This window comes from Quercus lobata, chromosome 3, assembly GCF_001633185.2.
Source record: "Quercus lobata isolate SW786 chromosome 3, ValleyOak3.0 Primary Assembly, whole genome shotgun sequence".
Classification (NCBI taxonomy): domain Eukaryota; kingdom Viridiplantae; phylum Streptophyta; class Magnoliopsida; order Fagales; family Fagaceae; genus Quercus; species Quercus lobata.
Window position 1 is genome coordinate 4,145,390 of NC_044906.1, and position 23,468 is coordinate 4,168,857.

The 23,468-nt window shown below is 31.8% G+C and overlaps 1 protein-coding gene and 1 non-coding gene across 2 annotated transcripts; one reads left to right on the top strand and one right to left on the bottom strand.

The window, feature by feature from the left end:
* Nucleotides 1-12,581: 12,581 nt before the first annotated feature.
* On the top strand, nt 12,582-14,411 carry LOC115982346 (protein FANTASTIC FOUR 1). Its single transcript, XM_031104921.1, has one exon. It carries the CDS (start codon nt 12,757-12,759, stop codon nt 13,750-13,752), a length of 996 nt encoding a protein of 331 aa, XP_030960781.1. The 5' UTR covers nt 12,582-12,756; the 3' UTR covers nt 13,753-14,411.
* A 2,831-nt stretch (nt 14,412-17,242) lies between these two features.
* TRNAS-UGA lies at nt 17,243-17,324 on the bottom strand. The gene has a single exon. It is a non-coding gene; the product is annotated as a tRNA-Ser (tRNA).
* Between the last annotated feature and the right edge of the window lie 6,144 nt (nt 17,325-23,468).

Consider the following 23,468-nt stretch of genomic DNA (forward strand, 5'->3'; position numbering starts at 1 on the left):
ACCCAAGCATCATATGTTTGTTCCCTACTAAGAGTTTTCTTGTATTACTTTTTTTTTTTTTTTTGAGAAAGAAGTGACAAAAGAAGGAAAATATTTTCGAAAACAATAAGGGTATGTTTGGTAACTATTTTTTCTCCATATTTTCTGTTTCCAAATTTCTTTTTCTATTTTTAAGACTAAAAAACTTGTTTGGCAATCCAAAATGGATAGAAAATAAAAACTGTTTTCAAAACTCAATTTGTGAAGGAAACTGAAAACATGTAAAATGTTGTTTTCAGTTTCTAATTTTCAAAAGTTAATAAAACCACATATTTAATTTAATGAATCTATCTTATTTAATGAGTTAGTATTAGAGTTCAAATCCTTGTAATAACATATTTTAGTATTTTCTATTTTTTTCTTCAAAAAACTTTTTTTTTTTTTTTAATTTCAACTAACGAAACATGTTTTTGATTTCAAAAATACAAGAATTTTTTTTTCTTTATATTCTGAAAAAAAAAATTTTGAAAATAGAAAATAAAAACTATTACCAAACATAATCTAAGTTTTTTTTTAGAGGAATAAAAACAATAAGTTTAGTTCTATAATATTGTAATTGAAACATAAGAAAAAATAGCGATAGTAGCAAAGTCAATAATCTGTTAAAGCAACCACATTAGCTCGTGGAAAAGATTCTGTTTATTTTACACAAAAAAACCTACTTTTTAAAAAAAAAAAATTTTAAACCATCACTTTTACAAAACACTCACATTAGTTTATCTATTATACACACTTTTTTATTAAAATAATATTTTTATCACTTTTTTTTTAATTATTTCCCACCTACCCCACCTAACCCATAAAGTATCTGCCTCTCACTTTCCCTAACCCACAAAGTCTACGCCCCTCTCTCATCCCTCAAAGTCTCCGCATCATTTTTTTTTTTTTTTTTGACAGTTCGAAAGCTACAAGGAAGAGAGAAGATGATGATGATGATGATGATTGAAACATAAGTCTCTGCAACCATTGGGTTTATATTTGATTTTGATTTTGGGTTTGGGTTATGGGTTTTCAGTTAATGGTTTAATTTCGAGTTGATTTTCTATGGATTTTGGGTTTGATTTTGAGAGCCGATTTTGTTTTGGGTTGATTTTGAGTTGGGTTTGGGAGGGGTTTTCAAATGGGGCTTGAGTTGATTTTAATTTGTTTTGTGTTGATTTTGAGTTATTTTTGGTTTGATTTTGTTGATTTTGTGTTTAGATTATCAAATGTTGAAATGGGTTGTGGTGGTAGACCGGTGATAGTTGGGTGGTGCTGTGTTTGTATTTGGTTGATACTTTCTTGACCGGTGTTGGTCTGTAACAGAGAAGCAAGAATATGAGGGAGAAGAGAAAAGTCCGAGTTCGTTTCAAAGTTCATTTCAAAGGAAGAAGAGAGAGAAAAAAGGGAGCCAAATTGGAGAATTATTAAAATATCAAATACACGAGCTACAGTAACCTTGCATATATGCACGGTTACTGTAGCAATTGTGTATAAAAAAACAATTTTAAACTTACTAATGTGGGTGTTTTTTTGGCCAAAATATGTAAAATGAAGGGATTTTTGTATTTTAGAAGATTATGCACCCACTGATGTGGATGCTCTTATAGGGGGAAAAAATTGAATATTATATATATACACACACATAATGTTCCTAGTTTGTGTTGTAGTATAAAAGAGTACTATTAAACAATTTAAAACGTAAATTAAGTACTTTAATTTTGTAGCTCTAATATGTGCATAGGGATGGAAATGGGGCGGGCGGGTCCGAAGGATGGGATCTTCACTCCTGCCCCACATGATGGGAAAAATTTCCTTACCCCATCCCCTCCCCTTAGGATCTCGCGAAGCCTCGGCCCATCTCGTAAAACTTTACTTTTTTTTTTTTTTTTTTGCCCACAACTATTACAATTATTTTTAATAAAACCTGTTTCATTATTAAAAATATACTTGAAATTATAAATAATTTATCCCATCAAATCAAACTAATTTTTAGCAAAAATTGAATAAAATATTATTAAATTGTTTAACAAGACAATATCACAACAAAAACAAAAATCTCATAACACAAAATCAATTATTTAATAGTATATAAATTTGTTTATAATAAAGACAAAAAAGAAAAAATGTTAAAATTGGTATCTTATTTCCAACCTTGCTTAAGAAAAAAAGAGGCAAGAAAGTCTTGTTGGGTAGAATAAAATAAGCTGATGATATGTTTGTTTAAATAGTAGGGTTTTAGAGCATGAAAAATTTACAATTTAATCTTTATCAATACAGAGCAAAGCGGGGTTGGTTGGGCGGGGTGGGTGGGGCAGGGAGGGTTAAGTCTAAAAAGTCTAAATCCATCCCCACTCCACCCCGTGCTGTGGAGCTAAAATTTAGCCCTATTCCCCCCCCCCACCACCTTTGCGGGGTAAGGAAAATTCGTGTGGGTCGAAGCGAGGTGGAGCAGGTCAAGCAAGCCGGGGCAAAATTGTCATCCCTATGTGCACTATATGTTTATTGTATTGTATGTTATTAAATTAGTTACTCATAATTGGAGAGTAACTAAAGAATAGTTAAAAAAAATCTTAAGAAAATTACACTTTACCAATCTAAACTATACCTCAAATTACACTTTGTACCCTAAACTTTCAAAATCACAATTAACACCCTAAACTACAACCTGTGTTACACTCAACACCTTATCGTCAATTCTACCATTATATTGGATGACATTATGTGTTTGGACTCAATTGCCCCCCTTATCAATCCCTTAAAAACAAAGTATAAATTATACTTTACTACCCTAAATTATACTCCCAATAACACTTTGCACCCTAAACTTTGATTTTTCATTTAAGATAATGGTAGAATTAACAGTAGAGTGAAAAATATAACACGTGTTATAGTTTAGAGTGCTAACTATACATTTTGAAAATTTAGGTGCCAACTCTGCATTCTAAAAGTTTAGGGATGAAAAGTGTAATTTGAAATATATAGTTTAAAGTAGTAATATGTAATTACCCCAAAAATTCTACGAACTTAATTTTTTCATGTCAAAATTAAAATTTTAAAAAAAAAAAAAAAAACACATTGTTCTTATTCTTGATGGAAGAAGAAAGTAATAAAGGAGTTCTTATTCTTACTACTATTAAGAATAAGAATGATGATATTTATTTTGGCTAAATCAGAATAATTTAAATTGTTAAAGTACTGGGTGCGTTTATGTTATTCCCCTTGAGTTGATGAAAGAACGAAAGATATTGTGATATTTCTGCTGCCAATTATGCCGAGCACTGTGTTTTGCATGTTTAGTTATTCTTTAAAGGTAGCAACAGGAGCTTATTGTCCACGGAAACAAAGAGGCGTGGTGTCCTATAAAACATTATCTAGGATTCCAGGACAAGAAAAGGCGGAAGTTTTTCTTCTTTGCTGTTTTTTGATAATCACGTTTGATTCTATCTCATTGGAAATTAATGCAGATTCTACAATTAATCTACACTGTATGGTTTATGAGAGGTGGATGGAAATCGATTATACAACCCCCCCAAAAAAAAAAAAAAAAAAAAAAAACATCAACTTAGATTCATTAATTTGATATGGTATAAAAATGAAATTAAGTAGTTTATTTTATTCCATTAAATATGACTTTTTAAAACCTCAATTTTTTTTTTTCTTATATCCAACTTATTATTTTCGCATCACAAAAATAAGCTATATAAAATACTGAACAATCTTAATAAGCTGGCATTGTTTTTAATTAATTATTGAATCTATCAAATATGGTGTTTGAATTGAATGGTTGATAAACACTAAGCACTGTTTGGATGTGAGTTCATAATCACTCCATTATTGTTGTTGCTAGAATCACTTCTTCTTCTTTTTTAATAATTACTGCTAGAGCCACTTATGTACTAAAAGCAAGATACCACACAAAGAAAAAGGCAATGAAAAAGTATTTGCATTTATAAAATTGCTTACAGCTAATATATGCTTTATTTCCTTGGTACTTTTTAATCATATTGCAAGTTCCTCCTACGTCAAGATTATTGGTATATATATTGAATTATTTCTTCAAATACAACACTTAATTCAAAAAGTTTAAGTCTATAAATTTGAGTCCAATTATATTATATTAACCACTTATTTTTATCATTATTATTTAATATGAGATTTTACTCACACATGTATACTACTCAACAATAACAAATATGTAAATTGTATTGTTGCAATGGTTTCTTTTTCCTTTTTTTTTTTTTTTTTAGGGACTTATATACATATGACTTCCTTTAGCTTATTTGACCTGTATTCACAAACTAGTAATAGATCTGTACAATTTGCTAGTGAATTTAAAATTAAAAATATTTCCTTAATATCATTAAAATAGATAATACAATTTAAATAAAATAATAATATAAATTATATATATGGTGGAATTGTATAATATCAATTTTTTTAACACTTAAAATATGTTAAATGATTTAAATAATCTAAAAAAAACTATGAATTGTCTTTTAAATTTCTTGCATTTTTAAAAATATAATTTTAGAAGCAATATATTAAATTTGTGGGAAATATGGCAATATATAGAATAACTCTTGGGGAAAATTATTTTAAATATAATTTTAATATATCAATATTGAGCCACGACAAAAGCATATATCATATGACATGCAAAACCCACGGTAGGCTACATATATGTTGTATGCATGCATGTAATACTCAACTTTTATTATATTATATTACATAATCATTATTAATTAATGACAAAAACTATAAATGTTGACGAGTATACTAGATATTACTATTTCTCATTTTTAGAATTCTCCTTCCCGTGTCTTCTGTTTATATTATTTCAAAAAAAAGATTCTTTTTTTTTTCCCTTTTTAATTAGACTGATTTTTTATTCTTGAAATAGAGTGGTTATAGGATTACAACGTTTTTTTGCACACATTTGGCATGAAAAACTATGATTAGTTGCCAATTATTTTCACATAATCCCCCTTTTTTTGTTCTCTGTTGCTTACTGTTTGACACGATATAATTTTTTTTTTTTTTTTTTGGGAGAATCTACACGATATAGTTGCGGCCAAAAGAATTGTCTCCATTTTTTCCTTGAAATATTTGCATAGAAGTTTGTCACCATCTTACTAGCCCAAGGGTTCTTTTTTGGGTGAGGCCCAAGAAGATAAATATGGATTCCAAGTTATGTCCACATTGTTAAGTTTGTCAAGACAAATATCCCCAGCCCAAAACCAGAAAGAGTAGATAAAACAGAAGTGCGTGTAAACCAAGACCATATATATTGACCATGACTTTAAATAGTAGTGAGGTAATAGAGGCTTCGATGAATGAACAAATTTTCTCCGGAAACTAGTTAGGAGAACTTTTCTAACTTTTTTTATATCAATTTTTTTTTTTTTTTTTTGTGAATTTTGAAAATTTTACTGTTAAATTTCATGTTTCTTATGTTCTTATCGTGTATATTAAATTTTATTCAAATCAAATGTTATTTACTATTTAATCAATAAATTTATTTTTTTTATACATAATTTTATATTACAAAAATTTGAAATTTTAACATTTGTTTGATGACAAAACAATTGATTTTCGATCATATTAAAATTTTGCAATTATGTAGAATATAATAAGAATATACAATTTAACGGATAGATTTTCAAAATTCATATTCAATAGTTATTTTCAATAAAAGGCCCAGGTCCTTGATCTGGTTTCTCAAAAAAAAATATATATATATAAATACATGAGAAATTTAAACTCTCTCTCTCTCTCTCTCAAAGTGGACCAAGTTTCTCTCCTCAAATTTAAAAAAAAAGTAGAATAAAAAGTGTCTTTGCTTTTGACATGTGGCACCACTTTTCACACAACACGTTGTTGATTCTCGTGAGGATAAGATGTGCATGGGTGGTGGCCTAAAACAAATCGGAAAATGAATGCAGAATCAACGTGCTCGATCTGCTCCCTTCATTATATTGTTTTTGATTTGGTTGCCGATGGAGACTGTTCAACCCAACCTTGAGCACACTTTCATGGAAAAATCATGTGGGCTATTATCTACCACTCCAACCACTAAAGAGTCTCTACAACTTTTTTGTTGCCATGCCATCCCATGATTTTCAAAATCTTGATATTGTCTCACATGACATAGACAAGCAAATATATATATTCTATCGGTACAAGATTCCAACCTTAAATATTGAATCCCATGCATTGAATGGGCTATTATCATTATTTGGGACCATTAAGAAATGAAATCTCATTTTAGAAAAAATAATTGACGTCACGTGCTAATTAAACTAATCTAGATATACTAATAATATATTATAAACTGCGAAGGTAACAAAAGCTTGAGTTTCAACCATGTGACGTGTTTCTTGAAAGGATAATTGTTTCCTTTCTCCTCAAGATTCTATATCAATATTTCACGTAATTAATTATTATTATTATTTTACATTTTTTCGGAGCTTTAAAGGAAACTTTCTATTCTTATAACCTGATAGTTTATAACATGTGTGCATCTAAATTGATGGTCATAATCTAGAAGAGATGCTAGTTAAACTATCATATATTGTGCCGAATTGACAATTTATCTTGATTGAAAAAGGAAAGGAGAAACTATTTATGGAGAATTCAACAATTCTAGAAATGATAGCCCATTTTTGCATTATATGAAAATGATAAATCAAGTTGTAACCAAGATTCCTAGCTCTTAATTACTTATAATCTACATAGTAAATACTAGATGTGATGACTCAACACACATCCACACAATACACATTCATTCAATCCACATAATTTTGGGCATCACAATTAACATTCACAATCAAGAATATAGAAGGAAAATTGTGCACTTAAATTAGCCGAAATAATCAATTAATTAATTATGACTTCATGGAAACAATACATTCTTAATATCAATTAAATATTACATTGTTTTTCACAATTTTATGTTTTATGATTTTTTTTTTCTCATCTAAACGAAACGAAATATATATAATTGATTCCCAATTATATATATATATATATATATATATATACACAAGATAAAAATTCTATCATAACTCTCTCTTGGAGATTTGAACTCCGACCCTTACCCTTCACACCCCACAAATACTTATATTTGTGGAGTGACTATCGCACCAAGGGTGTGCGATGATATAAAACATCAATGAGTTTTATACTCTATATTCCTAAATGTTAATGATATTATATACCATAAAATATTTATTACACACGTGTTACATAAAACACTACTTATAAATTATTTCAAAATAAAATTATAGCCTATATGTTTGTGCATCGTGTGAAACATCAATTGATAGTCAATAAAATACAGAGTAATGATATAAAACATCAATGAGTTTTCTTCTAAAGCTAAATTTTTAATTATGTTCTGGCTCACCAAAATGCAGCCACATCATGTAGTTGTTAATAATTTATAAAGCAAAGAACTTAAACATCAATGAGTATGTTAATATGTCATTGCTCACCGAAATGTGGGCCGGCCTATACAAAGTCATATCATGCATATTGGACATATATAATCCATCCTAACTCTCAAAGGTATAATCAAAGAGTATAAATCAATTAAAAAGATGAAATTTCATATCACCCATTCGTCCCTAGCTATCAGGGTTGTCTCCTTAACCTCCTTAATTTGTACGGTCCTAATCAATCATACAACAACTATATCTTGATTGGTTATTGCTTCCTATTATTGCAAAGTAAAAAGTACCTTATAGAACAGTTGTATATAACACTCTCACTCATTGTGGATTTTACATCCATATAAGAGTGAGATTGTATTATCTATTAATTACATAACAAAAACTTAGTCTCAAAAAGTTAGAGTTGGCCACATATTCTTTTTTCTCATTCTCTTTTATCTAAAATTATACACTGTGTAATTAACTTTGTCAAGTGAAAAGCTCCGATTATTGACAATTTTAAAACGAATTACGATGGGGCGATTTTTGAAGAAACTAAAGAAGCTAGGATTGAGGTGATAGTTCGTAATAAAAATGGTGAAGTTCTAGCAGCTTTATCTAAGAGAATTTCCTTACCCTCATTAGTAGAAATACTGGAAGCTCTAATAGCACAAATGGCTATTCAATTTATTGTCGAACTAGGCATCCTCCAGTCAGATTTTGCAGGAGACTCAAAGGTGGTATACAAAGCCATCATAGCAAGTGATCCTCCACTGTCAGCCATATTGGTCATATCGTTAAAGACATTGTGTCTATTGCGAGTTTTCTAAGAATTCATTCCTTCTCTCACACTAGGAAGCAGGGTAATTCTATAGCCCATGCTTTAGCTAAGAGAACTCGATTGTCTTTTCATTTATTAGTTTGGATGAAGTCTATTTCACAAAATATATCTTGTTTTGTTGTTTGTAATATTCTTATTAATTGAATAATATTGCTCATTCTTTTACCTCACTAAAAACCAAAAACTCTAGAAATAATCTAATATTGTTTTGGTAATATCCTTAACATTTATTAATTAATCTTCAATTACACTAATTGATAAAATCTCTTATACATGTATAAAGAGAGTAACAAATAAAACCAATATGACCACTGCACACCCTTGAGACGATGGTCATTCCATTAGTATAAGTGTTTATAAGGTGTTGGGATAAGAATCGGGTTCAAGTTTTTAAAAGGGAGTTTCACACACATATACACTTAAATTATATTAGAGTAGAATTTTTTTCTTGTAAAAAAAAAAAAAAAATCACCAATATGAAAGCAAATGACAATAATCATTCCTTTTGTTATAACATCCAATTTTTACAGTTTGCAGGGCATACTTATGACAAGAAACCACCCACGATTATTGGACATCATATCAATCTAATGTCATAATCAACTGAAAGCTATGAACTTTGTCACTTGAGGACCAAACATTGACGTCCACTGGATGGTTGTCACTATAAAATCATATCAAACATTAACCAATCATCCACTATATCTAATGCTTATCTAATCCAAATAATCCATCATAAACTTCACATCAGTAGAACTGGGTAGAGTAAGAGGTTGTTTGGTACATAATTTTAAACACATATTTTCAGTTTTTAAACAATATTACACGTATTTTCACACATTTTTTAACCCATATTTATTTTCAAAAAATTAAAAATTGTTATTTAAACACACATACTAAATGAACCCTAAATGCTCAAACATACACAAAAATCTGACCAGTTACGTCTAAATCAATATACAAAAATTTTAGGTCCATATACAAAGCCGGTACGTAGGAGAGAGTATGTGTATAAGACAAGTCTTGATGATTAGCAAATTACTTTTCCCCCTCACGTTTTTAGAGCATACGTGGTTTGTGTGACGGCCATATGCCAATTTTGGTTGATATGTGGATAAGTTGTGTGGCTAACATATGAGAGAGATTCCCTTTATTGAATAATCCAAGAATATCCTTCGCACTCCACCAAATATCAAAACCAAAGTGTCCCCCACTTCTCAAATTATAAGTAGTAAAAAAGTCGGTGAAAGGTAATTTTTAGGTACTTCAGGAGTAAAGTAAATGATATTTCTTTTTTTTAATATTTATAACGTGGTTCACTTATTAAATACATGGTGGAGTCCACCATAAATATGAGAAAAGTGAACACCATTTCACTATAATTTGAGAGTACTTAAGAAATTTCCGTCAATAGATTAAAAGGTTTTGATCTTTGAGGATTCTTTATATATAAATTCCAATCATTTTAGGAAACTGAGAAGTTGCACAATATATTTTGTTCATTTTGGAAATGGAAATATCTAAATTGATTATTTTAGATTTAATTTTTATATTTTAAATAGTTTGATGAAGTATGATATATTGATGTGTACTATTTTTTTTGAAGATTTTTTTTTTAGAAGTATTTGAGGAAGTTAATTGATGAAATTAAGGGCTTATAAATATAATTTTGAAATGATTAAATATATAATGTTATTTTAAATTTATAACAAAAATGTTTTTGTTTGAGTAAAACTATAATCCTAAATCTTACACAAACTATTATTAAAATTCATATTAAGAAATTTACCCTAATAATTGTTCTTTAATTTCTTGTTTTTAAGCCCTCAAATCCAAATACAGTCTTATGATAAATAAACGTGACAACTACTATATGAACTACTTTTTTTTTTTTTTTTTGAGAAACTACTATATGAACTACTTAATTATAATAAAAAATAAAAAGAATTCAAGATTGTCTAAATTCTCATCATTTTAGACTTCAAAGGAAATGAATCTTATCCATTCCATGGTCAAGATTGAGTTTTCAAGAATTTAAGGATATACATGTATAATATTATATCAATTAAAATTTTAATTTTTTGATTCTAAATACTGTGGCAGAGTAAATCTTTAACACCGAAGTCAATGAACCCTCCCCCATTTTATAGATAGATACAAATTAGTAGAGCCTTATTAGTGAACCTGTTATAAAAGATACTACAAATCTAAATGTGTATCCGATAGCCGATATTACACATCATTTGATATTATAAACAGCATACTACTTACATATGATGTCATGCCTAGAATTGAGGACATCGAGAGGATTTCGACCGACGGCTACACATGCCTGCGTGACACTACTTGCTGCCTGTCTCATACGCTAAGACTATTTAGAAAACTACTTGACATATGGTGGCACACTTGCACACTATAGTCTGTTAAACAGATCAAACACTTGACATATGTATATATATTTTTTGATACTTTCTATTGTTTTCAATGTTGAGGTATAATGCATGATGGTGGCAAAACTAGGTTACACTTTTCGTTATTATTATTTTTTTTTTCTAATGTCTTTTTCCTTTAAGCATCCCAAGCCAATAATCTGACAATAATTATTATAATTTTTTCTTTTGCTAAATAGCCAATCTGACAATAATTCATGCCCTCTTGTTGCCACATTTATCATTATGAGCTATATGGCCTGGACCTGGCGCAACTTGCAAGGTGTTAGATTCCTTTACTTTTTCTTATTATTATTATTATTATTATTATTATTATTATTATTATTTAATTGTTGAGAGTGTTTTGGTTCATTGGAAGCATTGGAGTTTGACCACATATTGTATGGTGCAACTGGGAGGTGTTATGGGATCCAAAAAGCTAGTAAAGACAAGATTTCGTGAAGTCCTTTGATAGTTGAAGTTTGAAGGTCTCAAGTACATTGAGTAACTTAGGTTTGGAGGATTTTTGTGTATTCTTATACTTTAACTTATTTACTAATGGATCATTTTTGGTTTGGAGGGTCACGGAAAGGTTTTTATACAAAGTTTTTAAATTTATCTCTTTGATAACACATTGGGAGTTATCTTTAGTTTACATCTTTTTTTTTACTGATGTTTACATTATTGCATTGCACATTTATGTTTACCCATACAAATTGAAAATAGCTTGCTTGGTTAATTGTTTAATCACATAAATTTCGCATTAGTTGTGATTAGTTTAAAAAATTAACTAAGCCGTAACTAAAATTTAAAAATCTAAAATAGCACCTAATAATTAGGCTAGTGCACTTTCAAATGGCATTCTCATTCTTTTTTGAGGTACTAGTAAGAGTTAGGCTGACTTTACTTTGGTCAACCCATTTCTTTAAAACCTTCTCCTTTCTCCCTTCTCCCTTCTCCCTGTGTGCATGTTATAAATACTTAAGGTCTGTTTGGATAGAACTTATTTTGCTGAAACTGAAAAATGAAAACTGAAAATACTGTAGCAAAATAATTTTTAAATATGTGAATAGTGTTGTGGGACCCATTTTTAATGAAAAAGTTGATAAAAAGTAGAGTTTGTGGGACTCGTGAACAGTGCACAAGTGCACTATTCACAACAGACCGGGTCAACAGTTGCGGCTGGGGAGAATAAAAAAAAAAAAAACGCAAAAGAGGAAACGTAGACGGGCAAAACACCCTATCCAAACTGCACCTTAGTATTCAAAAAAAAAAAAAAAAAAAAAAACGGCCTGATCATTGCCCACAATTTGACTGGCTCTCCAAGATTTCTCTTTAATTTTTTTTTTCTTAAATAGTGAAAAGAAGTACTATAAGTTATCAAATAACAATAAGAATAACCCTCATGATGCTATCAAAACCATTTTAACTGTGAAACAAAATTTTGAACTATAATTAACTTAACCATTTTACCTATACGCGTGCATGGCAAACTCCCCATATTAATGTACATCACCAAGCTACACAATTAGCTCCCCAACACACAAACAGAACTATATAGTTATACTAGATAGAGATTACAAAATAAATAAATAAATAAATAATATTATTAGAATTTGTTTAGTAATTAGTTAATTATGTTTAGCCATGAGTGTGGCTCTGAAAATTAAGAAGAAGAAAATAAAAATAAATAAATAAATAAAAAAAGAGTGGAAGAAAAGGTAGATCTAAGCGAAGTCTAAGGCCATCTTTCGTGGGACCCGGCACCGTTTCCTCTATCACTCCAGCTCATTTTTCACCACCTTTCTGTCTTTGTGGCAATTTCCTTCACCATTTCCATCCATCTCTCTCTCTCTCTCTCTCTCTCTCTCTCTACCCCCTATCTTTGGCGTGAGGATGTTATTAATACCCTCATCTCCTTCTCACAAATCTTCTTCAAATAAACACAACCCAAAGAGCAATTCTTTTCCATGACCTCTTTTTCTTTCTCTACAACGCAACACAAACACCTCTCCATCTCTTGGTCTTTATAACTATGATTATGAGCCTTTGCAAAAAGAGCGTTCACTCTTTCTTTAACCTCACCACCTCCTTGGACACCACCATGAATGACCCTCACAAACTCTCTTATAATCAATGTCATTCTCAAATTTCTTCTTCTCCTTCTTCTTTTTTAACAGGAGGGTTAGGTTTTATCACTGCAAATGATACCCAACACTCACCAAATGTTCTTGAATCATCATCAATCAAGGCCTCATCGTCATCACCACCATCATCAACTTGTTCTTCTCCACCTCCTAAGAAAGATCCAAGTGGGAATTCCGGCTTTTTCTTGGATGATATAGGAGATGGCATCGTTGACGGGTTGATGTCTTGCACTGAGAGTCTTGGGTTTGAGAGTTCAGATGAGAGGCGTGTAGAGGTTGATAGGAATAATGATATTAATGGTAATGATGAAGGTGGGGTTTGTAGTAGGAGGATGAGGAGGAGTAGAATGAAGTTTGGTGAAGTTAAGAAGTTTCCTCCACCGCTTTCTTCTTTGAATCACAATGGAAGAAGGAGTTTCTTCCTGCGTGCAGTGAGGAAAGATGGCAGGCTTGAGCTCACTGAGGTCAGGCTTGATCGGGCTGAGACTCTCTGTGCTTCTCGCGAAGATGGAAGGTTGAGATTGCACCTCATCCAAGATTGCATAGAAGAAGAAGAAGAACAAGAAGAAGAAAATTTAGAAGTAGAACAAGAAGAAGAAGAAAAAGAAATGGTAGAAGAAGAAAAAGAAGACGAAGAAGAAGAAATGGTAGAAGAAGAGGAAGAAGAAGATGAAAAAATGGTAGAAGGGGTTGAAGAAGATATTGAAGAAGAGAGAGTGGAGGAGTGGAAGTTTCCGGTGAGTGGAGAGGGATTAAGGCGGTGTATTGAGATGGCGAGCCATGATCATCATAATCAATATCATCATCATCACCATCACCATCATCATAGTAATCACCACCACAACTTGAATGTGTGGAGGCAGCATTGTGTGACTACCGGCTGAAGTTAGCATGTTTATTCACATGACAGGCAACAACTCTATAAGGTGGTGTTTTGTGAGGGAGTGTATGTTTGTGTGTGTGTCTTTTTTTTTAGAGCCTGTTGATTTTTTCTGCAATGTGTTACATCTGGCGCCAAATTTAGCAGCTAGAGATAGTTGCATATGATGTGTCCCAGCTCAAATTTTGGCGTGGATACAACAGTGGAGTTTCTGGGGGAATGACACCAAGTGAAAATTAAGCTCTCAATAGCCAACACAAAGGGAAAAAAAAGAGAGGAGAGAGAGAGAGAGAGAGAGAGAGAGAGAGAGAGAGAGAGAGATTGCCAAATTTAGAAAAGTCTCTGTTAGGAGGACATGACACAGTTTCACTTTTTTTAATCTTTCCAAATCCAAAGCTCATCTTCCATCAAATAAAGAAAAAATTTGGAACACCCACCATTATCAGAGAGTTCACCCAAAATCAATTTCTTTGTAAATTGATTTTTTGTTTAATTGGTATGGGAATAGGATAAGTGCTCTCAGAATTTGTGTACAAGGACTTCCAAGACTGATGCTGAGTAAACAATTAAGTTTGTACCCAAAAAATAAAAAAGACATCTTTTGTATTTACATTTTTGTTCATGAATAAATTCCTAGCATGTAAATGGATATGCTTTTGTCTAGTAGTTGAAGTTTTGGTGAATTTGCATCTAAATCCTAATGTATGGCCATGAGATTCATGTGATTTTTGTGGGAAGTTTGGTAGGGTGCATGACTTGGCTTGTGTTGCCCTGATTTTTGTCACAGCAAGTCAGATGAGAGAAGACTTTGAATTTTATCCCAATAATGTGGGTGGACATGTTTTGATCCATAAGATGAGAACTCGGGTACTTCATGTGATCACTAGTCTACTTAAAAAACGGACTGAGAGGGACTCTTGAAGTGACATTGAGAAGCTTAATTAGGAGAAGGAAAAGTCTCATGCTAATTTTTAGAGACTTTGGGAGATGAAGTTTTTTACACCATTTAATAGTTCAGTACTAATTCCTAATTCCTTCCAAATAATGTTAGGATGATAGATTGTATTGTATTGCTGATGCAAACTAGAAATTAGTTATTGGCAATTAGTTGCCAGCTGTAGGTGGTTATGACAGTTAGTTATCAGTTAGAGTAGGATTGATTGAGGAACATATAAAAAGGGGGCATTACTGTTGCATTGAGTTAGACAACAAGAATGAACTCATTCCAGTTTCTACTATCTCTCTGATTCTCTAAATCTTCTCTATTTCTTTCTTCTTCTTTGGAGGCCCAATTGACCTTGAATTCAGCTACAACTCTCTTTGATCTTGACATTTAACATTGAAAGATGGCCATTAAAATATAAGTTCACTCGCATCAATTGCAGTAAAATGGCATATATAAGGTCAATTTTTTCCAACCAAATTCAAAAATTACCGATATTTTATGCATTTAGGTAACGTTAGGATAAAGCGTCTCACCCTCATATCTGCGTTTCTACGTTTGAAGTGGGACCCACTTACACTGTGCACGTTCAGCCATTCATGCATTCATGCAGTTTGTCCATCCTTGCTGGGACCAACATGTACTGTGCAGTTTGTCCATTCACACAGTTCAGCCACTATGCACGTGTTTGTCCATTCACGCAATTCAACCACTGTGCACTGTGCACGTCTCAACATTTAGTTGCGTAAATAGTTTGTCCATCTTTGTTGGACCCACGTGTACACTATTTAGTCTTATTTTAAAATTATTAGCTACAGTGTTTCAGTTTTCAGTTTTTAATTTTCAGCAAAATAAACTGTATCCAAACAGACTCTTATTGTGCAAAATGTATTTTTACTACAGTACCTTAAAATGGAGAGAGAAAATTGATGATGGTTGTAGTGTGTGAAAAGAGAAAAACAATTTTAAAAAAATTAATATTTTAATGATATAGAAATTAAAATAGATAATATGATATGAGTATTTTGCAAAGTAATTAGATAAAATGAAAAAAATTATTATGCTTAAATAAATAAGGATTTACAATTTGATGCGAATTTTTCCTAAGTAAAGAGGTATTGAAATATCATTACCACCCAGAAGAAAATAAAAGGAAATAAGTAAGAGAGTCTAGGTATACACCTGTTGACTATATATATTGAAAAGTCAGCATAAAGCTCTGACAAAAATTATTTTTTGGCAAAGTCTAAAAGTGTGTACTTTTGGAGTAGCAGCACTTTTAATTTTAATCTCTATTTTTTAATTAGAATTCATGGTTTCATACAATAAGCCAAAAAAGAGAATACAGAAGAAAGTCAAGAACCCATTCCATTGATCTCATCCTCTGCAAAATCTGGAATTGAGGCGATGGCAGTGGAAACTTGAACTCCAAAAAAAATAATAAATTACTACCCACGACAAATTGTGACCCTTTGAATTGGCTAAACAAGACACATAGCAGAAATCCTTTCTCCAAAATAAAAATAAATAAATAAGGACACAGGAGAAATCCAAAAACTTTCTAATATGGTAATTATCTCCCAGTGGAACTCTGCTTCTATTTACAAAGATAGGCGTTTAAAAAATTGATGTATTAACCTTTAAACACAAATTGGTTATATCTAAATGCTAATATACTGTTTCTCAAAAAAAAAAAAAAAAATGCTAATATGCTTTTATTTACAAATACAAAAGAGTAATATTAAGAAGAGTCTAACTTCAGTAAGGATGGAGTATTACATCTCACATTAGTTTTTTACTTTTTTTTTTTTTGAGAAAGATCAGTTTTTTACTTAAAACTTAATAAATTCTACCACAAATAATAACATCTCAATAAACTTACAATTAAGTTAGATTTTCAAATAGTTATTAGAATTGATTGAGTGTGATTACCTATTCTTTAATATGTAATATGATGATGTGTCATGTTGGGATTGAAGGGGTAAAACTTGAGTTTTACATGCCACATCCTTATAGAATTTAAATTCTACTAAGAGTACTACAAATTTTATTGCAAACCTTCAATATTGATATGTTAATTTTTAAATACAACCAAAAAAAAAATAATTAAAAATAAAAGGTGGTTTATTTATTATGTTCTTGATGTGATATTAACCACATTCATAATTGTGACATCAATTTGTAAATATTTTTTAGTAAAATATATTATATCTCTCTTATTACTTACTGCTATCCCTCATCTTGCTTACTACTTGCAGTGTTTTGATATTGTTATCATAACCATACCAACAAAAAAATTACATAGCTTGTCAAATTGTAATTTTTGTTGTTGTGTTCTTCTAGGACAACAGTTTCATTGTATTCTCAAATTAGTATACAATCTCAAACATGGATAATAGGTTATTTTAATTGCAGATTAAGATGTTCTTTTGGGTTTTTTTTTTTTAGAGAATTGAGAAGATCAGATTTAGATGTTCTGAACATAACTTAACCATACCAAAAATAAAATGAAACTGTCGTTTGTACCAAAACCCAAAACCCCAAAAAAAAACGTCGACAGCAGGGATCGAACCTGCGCGGGCGAAGCCCAACAGATTTCAAGTCTGTCTCCTTAACCACTCGGACATATCGACGTTGTTGTAAGGTGTGTTCCTCTTAATTGATTATATCAGAGTTAATATTTTTTCCTCTCATTAGGTGAATGAATCAAGAAGATTCAAAAAATCATAAATATTGATCCAACCTGTTACCCAATTTGGATGGTTTACACTCCATTTTTTTTTTTTTAAAGTTATAATAAGAGTTGCTTGTAATAATTTATAGAACTTAAATTAATCTAATACATCTTTGATATGGAATTTATCACAGAGTCATATAACAAGTGCTTAAAATATTCGTGTGTATTGTCAATGTGACATCTAGTCGTACTATTCTTAAAATATTCGTCTGTATTGTCAATGTGACATCTAGTCGTACTATTCTTTGTATGATCATGTGTAAAATGGCAACAATAAGTGTTGTAGGGTTGTAAATGATTCAATGTTGTTCTTTCCAACTTGAAAGAATGAATCAGTGACGATGCTCTTCCCGTCTCCTCAACTCCCATCACATTCCCAATTACCCATGCATCTTCGTGACTCAGAAGAGTCAGAACACAAACATCTGGTGGGGTCTAAGGATAATATGAATATTGAGTACAAAATGTGGTTTCCATATGTAGACCTTAGGAAGTGAGAAGCATGGGATGGTTTGGGCTTCAAAAGTATGAAAGATGTAAAGATGGCCTTGACTGCTAAACTTTGCTGGCAACTTGCAGCAAATGAGGACAAGAGGTGGGCTCAAGCTTATGCTTTTGAGAATATGAAATAGATTGCTTCACGCAGGTGTAAAAGGTCCATTCAAATTCTGGAGTATCTAAGCAACTTTAGTAGAAGGGGGCACGCTATGGAATGACTAGGTGTGGGTCAAGCATATGCTAAACAATATTTTGGAGTACTTTTAATGTTAAACCAGCAGGCATTAATGTTAAACCAATGGAGGATAGGGACAAATTATCAAGGAATGTGAATGGACTCATTAGTCATTTCTAACAATCATCCTTGGAATTTTGATTTTCTAAGATCAATTGCAAACTCAACATGTCAGTCTAACCAAGTTATCAACTTGATAAAAAGGGATTCCAGAGATTTACGCGCCGAGTACAACTTTCAGTCAAAGAGGCATGAAATGTCAATGTTACGTTGTGTAAGGAAGATACAAAAAATGTCTGCAGGAACCCACTAGATTACTCAGTACTTTAGTAATGATTCCACAATTTACATTTTGCATTGCTTAGTGTCACAATCTGTACATAGATAGGAGGTGAAACTGTTGTAATCACTATCTGCTAGCATATTTTTGCATTCACTAGCTCTTCTTTGTACAAGGCTGCTTTTACTTTTCATATGAACCCCACAAATTTTCTCAAAATTCTAGAACCAGTCCACACTGTGAGATTAAATTACTAAATTCAACATTTTCTAATAACTTAACCTTTTGGAACAATGGTAATTTATCATGGTATCATAGTAGAAAAACTTGGGTTTAAACTTTGTCACCACTTTACCTTCCTTTAAAAAAATTTCCACGTGTTGGGTCCCACTTAATAAGGGTAGTTTAAGCTCGCACATGAAGGGAGATTTTCAGATTAAATGGTTAAATTCACCATTTTCAAACGGCTTAAACTTTTGAGACAATCAGTAATTGATTGCACACCATTAATTGTGATGGCTCCAACTTCGACCATGTACCCATTTCAAATTTATGAATTTGTACCTCAAATGCCATGTAAATCACAATAAAGGTTCAATTCAGATGAATGAATTGACAAAAATCTCCGTATTATGATTATGCATTGTTACAAAAATGCATTCAAAGGAAAAGGAGATTTACCATTAAAATAAAAACAAACTCTTTGGGGAATTGATCTTCAAGCCGATAGACTTCAAGGAACTCACTATTGTTTTTTTATGACTGATCGGTAGGAAATGGCAACCAAGAAAAAAACAGCCAAATCTGCACAAAATATGTATGCATACAGATCTATCTCCCTTTTGCCTCCACCAATCACTGAAAGTACAGGGTATGGGAACCCAATTCCTATTAGAATACCATCATGTTGAGCTTTCAGAATCTGATTGGCAACATCAGCCGCTGGAGTCAGTGATTTATACCAATCTACTGAGTTAGAATCTGCTGAAGGAGAGGCAAATACAACCTCCAAAACAAGGCCGGCCCTAGGCTTAGGCCACTTAGGCAATCGCCTAGGGCCCCCTAATAGAGAAAGGCCCCCAAATTTTGGGGCAAAATTTGAAATATATATTTTTAATTTTTTTTTTTTTTGAGATATAGGAAAAAAAATTTAATTTTACATTTTTCCTCTACTTTTAAGAAGTACCAAAGAATTGAGTAATGCTATAGATAATACAACTTTAAATACATAAGGCTTACAAATATGTGTTACTAATCATAAGAAATAATTTAAATAGGAAAATGCTATAAATTTTACTTTAAAACCTTTACAAATTGTTGTGACAATTAATATGATTTGTATACGTCAACAACCTATTAAATGCATTTTTAAATTACTTAGTGATACATCTTTTTAAGCATCATGTTGTAAAATTTATAATATCCTTAACATCATTCATTCAAATACTTGTTTATTATCTTCTTGAAGTTTCACTAATCACATTCATTGCTACAACGTTTGGAAGTTTTTTTAGTAAAATTTGTTATAGTTTTAGCATTTCTTTAAAAAAAAAAACATATTACAAGAAAAGAATGCATTTTTGTTATATAATAATTATGATATTGAAAACTAGTTAAATATTATTTAATTAATAACAAAAAGGCCCCATTTAAATATATCGCCTTAGGCCTCAAAGTTTGTAGGGCCGCCTCTGCTCCAAAACAGCCAATGCTATATTAGCATTTTCTGGACTTTTTTCAATGCTTTGAACATGAACCCTACTCACTACGAGGAAATGACTTAGGTTCTTCTCCTTGCACTCCCTATCATGCAAGATCTTGAGCAACTTGTTCATCCCCGACTGAATCCTTTCAGGCTGAATACCATCCTCAGGCCACAAGATAACTTCCATCGACAACTGCACAAAGTAAGGTGGGGTCTCTGCTCCCTGTGTCAGTGATTCCCAGTATCTGTAGAGCCTTATAATCAACATTTTGATCAGATTTTTTAGAGGTAATAACAGTCTTTGTATTCTCTCCCTGCAACTACAACTCTTTAAAATTTCTTCCTCATAATGATTTCTTCTCTTATGATAGCTGAATTCAGTGCCTATTGCCCTGTCACTGTCTCTTGCAGCTATAGAAATTTGTAAGAGTAAATAAATACACTAGAAAGAGGGCCAGGTTGCTGATTACAAAAGATGACATAATTTTATGTGCAGGAAATCCTAATTCCTGAAGTATGCTCTCATTTATAGTCAATTCACAGTGCTGAATGATGACTTGATATAAATACCGAAGCAGAATACACACTTCAGTGTATATTAGCATGAGAACCCAGAACATATAACTTGGACCAGTATTTACACAAAGAGCATAAAAGAAGAGAGCCACAAGGTAAACCATAGAAAGCAAACTAAAATGCCATAAGAATATCAGAACAAAGCAGCAATAGCAAACAACATCATTGTTTGATCGCATTTGGGACCACATATAACGGATGATTATACCAATTTGTGGGCCTGCAGCATCAGACGTGGTAATTAAGCTCAATTCCTGATTGCACAGAAAATGTTCGGTCCAAATGTTTTTCGTGCTCTATATTCTGTCTCTCCACCTCATAATAAACCTCATCCTCAGAAGAATCCTCATTTATATTTGGTTCTTCATTTTCTATGTCCAGGATTCTCACAAGATTGTTAACTGCCAGATTACCAAGAGACTGTACTTGAGAAACTCCATCACCGATTAGATGTACGGCTGACATTAGTGGGTTTTCCTTTGCATGAACTTTTGCGTCATTGCTTATTTGCGAATTCAGGAACTCACTGCAAGAAGACTTTTCCTTTAATTCAATAATCTCATGAAAAGAATCCATTGAATGATATCATTCAACTGTTGGAGATTCAATCATATCAAAGGAGAATATTGAATCACTGCTCAGCAGATTTAGATTCTGTTTATTAAAATCATTTTCCCCTTTGTCTGAGAAACTATTTGCCCTACTTTCAAGGCCTTTACTTTGTGGAGAAGTGTCACAACAGTGTGCAGTGGTGCCCATTTTGTGAAGCCAGATTTGAAGGCTAAGCATCTCTGATTTCATCTTCTCCACTTGCATGTTACGCAGGCGCTTCTGCTCTTCATATTTAAGTATGTGTTGCAACTGTGCAGTCTTCCAGGCAGCCTTCTTCTCCTGCTTACGTAAAATGGCACCGTTCTGCTCAGCTTCAAGATATTTTGAAACATAATCAAACTCCTGGGATGAAAACATATGACTGTAGCGATACCAGCATAAATATGATAATTTCAACAAGTGCAGATCTTGATGTAATTCGAAACCCATAATCGTACTTATGAAAGCCAATCACCTTACTTATGTAACCTATTGTTTTGGATTTTCCCTCACTAAAATACCCCAAAAAAGGAGATTGATGGGCAAGGGAGAGAACAATTAGCACAAAGTTGTACAGTCGCAAGAACTTGAAGATTTTGTTCTTCTTCTTTAGTATTTCAAGCCTCATTCGGGAAAATATCAAAGCAAAAGCAAGGTAGGCAAGGTGAAGAATGTCATATTCAAGGGTTCCTGTGATCAAAATCAAACCAAGAACCACATCTAGTAAGTGACAGTAACTGTAAAGGTAGTCAAGAATAGTCCACAAGGACTTCGTTTCAAATGAGAGATCACTCAATGAAGCTGCATTTTTTCCTTGAGACATAATTCTTTGGTATGTCTCTGATCCAGTGAGACTGGAAAAATGGTTGGCACGAAGTTTGAAGCAGGAAAACATGAAAACTGCATGATAGCTCATAAGCATTCGAGGATCATCAACAATCATAGCTGCAGAAAGGTTCGATGGTAGATAAAGTTAACATCCATTAATAAATGTTTCAATAAAAAGAAAGTTTATAGGATATTCTAAAACCACATAGAAATGATTGGATATACTTCCAATATCCAAGGTAATTGAAAAATAAAAGCTCATAATGAAATGGATTGATATGTTGAAAAAGCATAAACTCCTTCAAAATAGCCACTATATTAGTTTGAGTACAGTATAAATATTTCTTGTCCTTTGGAACTTTTGAAGTTTCTTTAACAACTTAAATAAGATTATGCATTATTATTTATTAAGTAAGAAATTCATCACCCTTAAAAAAAAAAAAAGAAAAAGAAAAAGAAAAAGGTAAGAAATTCATTAAAAACAAGAGAACAATCCAAAATACAAGAACTAGAATTACCACAATCTCCTTCCTGAGGGCAAAGACACAAATTGGGGATAAAAGAGAGGCTAAAATGAGCATTTATCCCTAATTTACAAATTATGTAGCTAAATGCTCCTGTTTTTTAAACTTGATTTAAGTGAAACTCAACATTGCTAATGTCAAGTTCCACTTAAAAATATACATAAAATTCAATTTGAAAGATATTGAGTTTTACACAAAATTCGATTTTGTTAAAATCGAGTTTCAAAAACAATGGCATTTTGCTAAATAGTTTCAAAACAATGGCATTTTGCTAAATAGTTTGTAAATTAGGGGCAAATGCCTATTTTCCCCTAAAAGAGATGATAATCATTCCCTTGAAGTTATACAAAATAGCTCATTTTGGCTTCTATAATCAAATTTTCCATACCCCAATGAGATTGAAAATAGTGGTTGTAGTAGAGCAGGGTAATCACTAATCACGTTCATTGCATCGCCTTAGCACATCAAGAATTTATTACCCAAATTATTAACTTTTTTTTTTGGTTTCCCATGGTGTCCCCAGATTTTTTTCTCAGGACTAATCCTTTAAGGTACTGTCGAGTGCCAAGGCGAGAACCTCTATCAAGATTGTAGCTCACATCAGAAAGAAAGAGAAGAGATGAAGCAAAAGAAGAAAGGAACGAAGAAATGAACTATCTGACTAAACAACATTAGTGAAGTATAATTATTGTAGTTCTGTGTTTTCTGTATGTAAAGCTACATGTAGTTTGTAATGTATTTAAAGTAGGAGATGTTCACATGTGGAATAATTGACTGTTACACGTGCTATAACTATCCCCGTA

Excerpts from the sequence above, each read along its gene's own strand:
- LOC115982346 (XM_031104921.1), top strand. The coding sequence starts at position 12,757 with ATGATTATGAGCCTTTGCAAAAAGAGCGTTCACTCTTTCTTTAACCTC.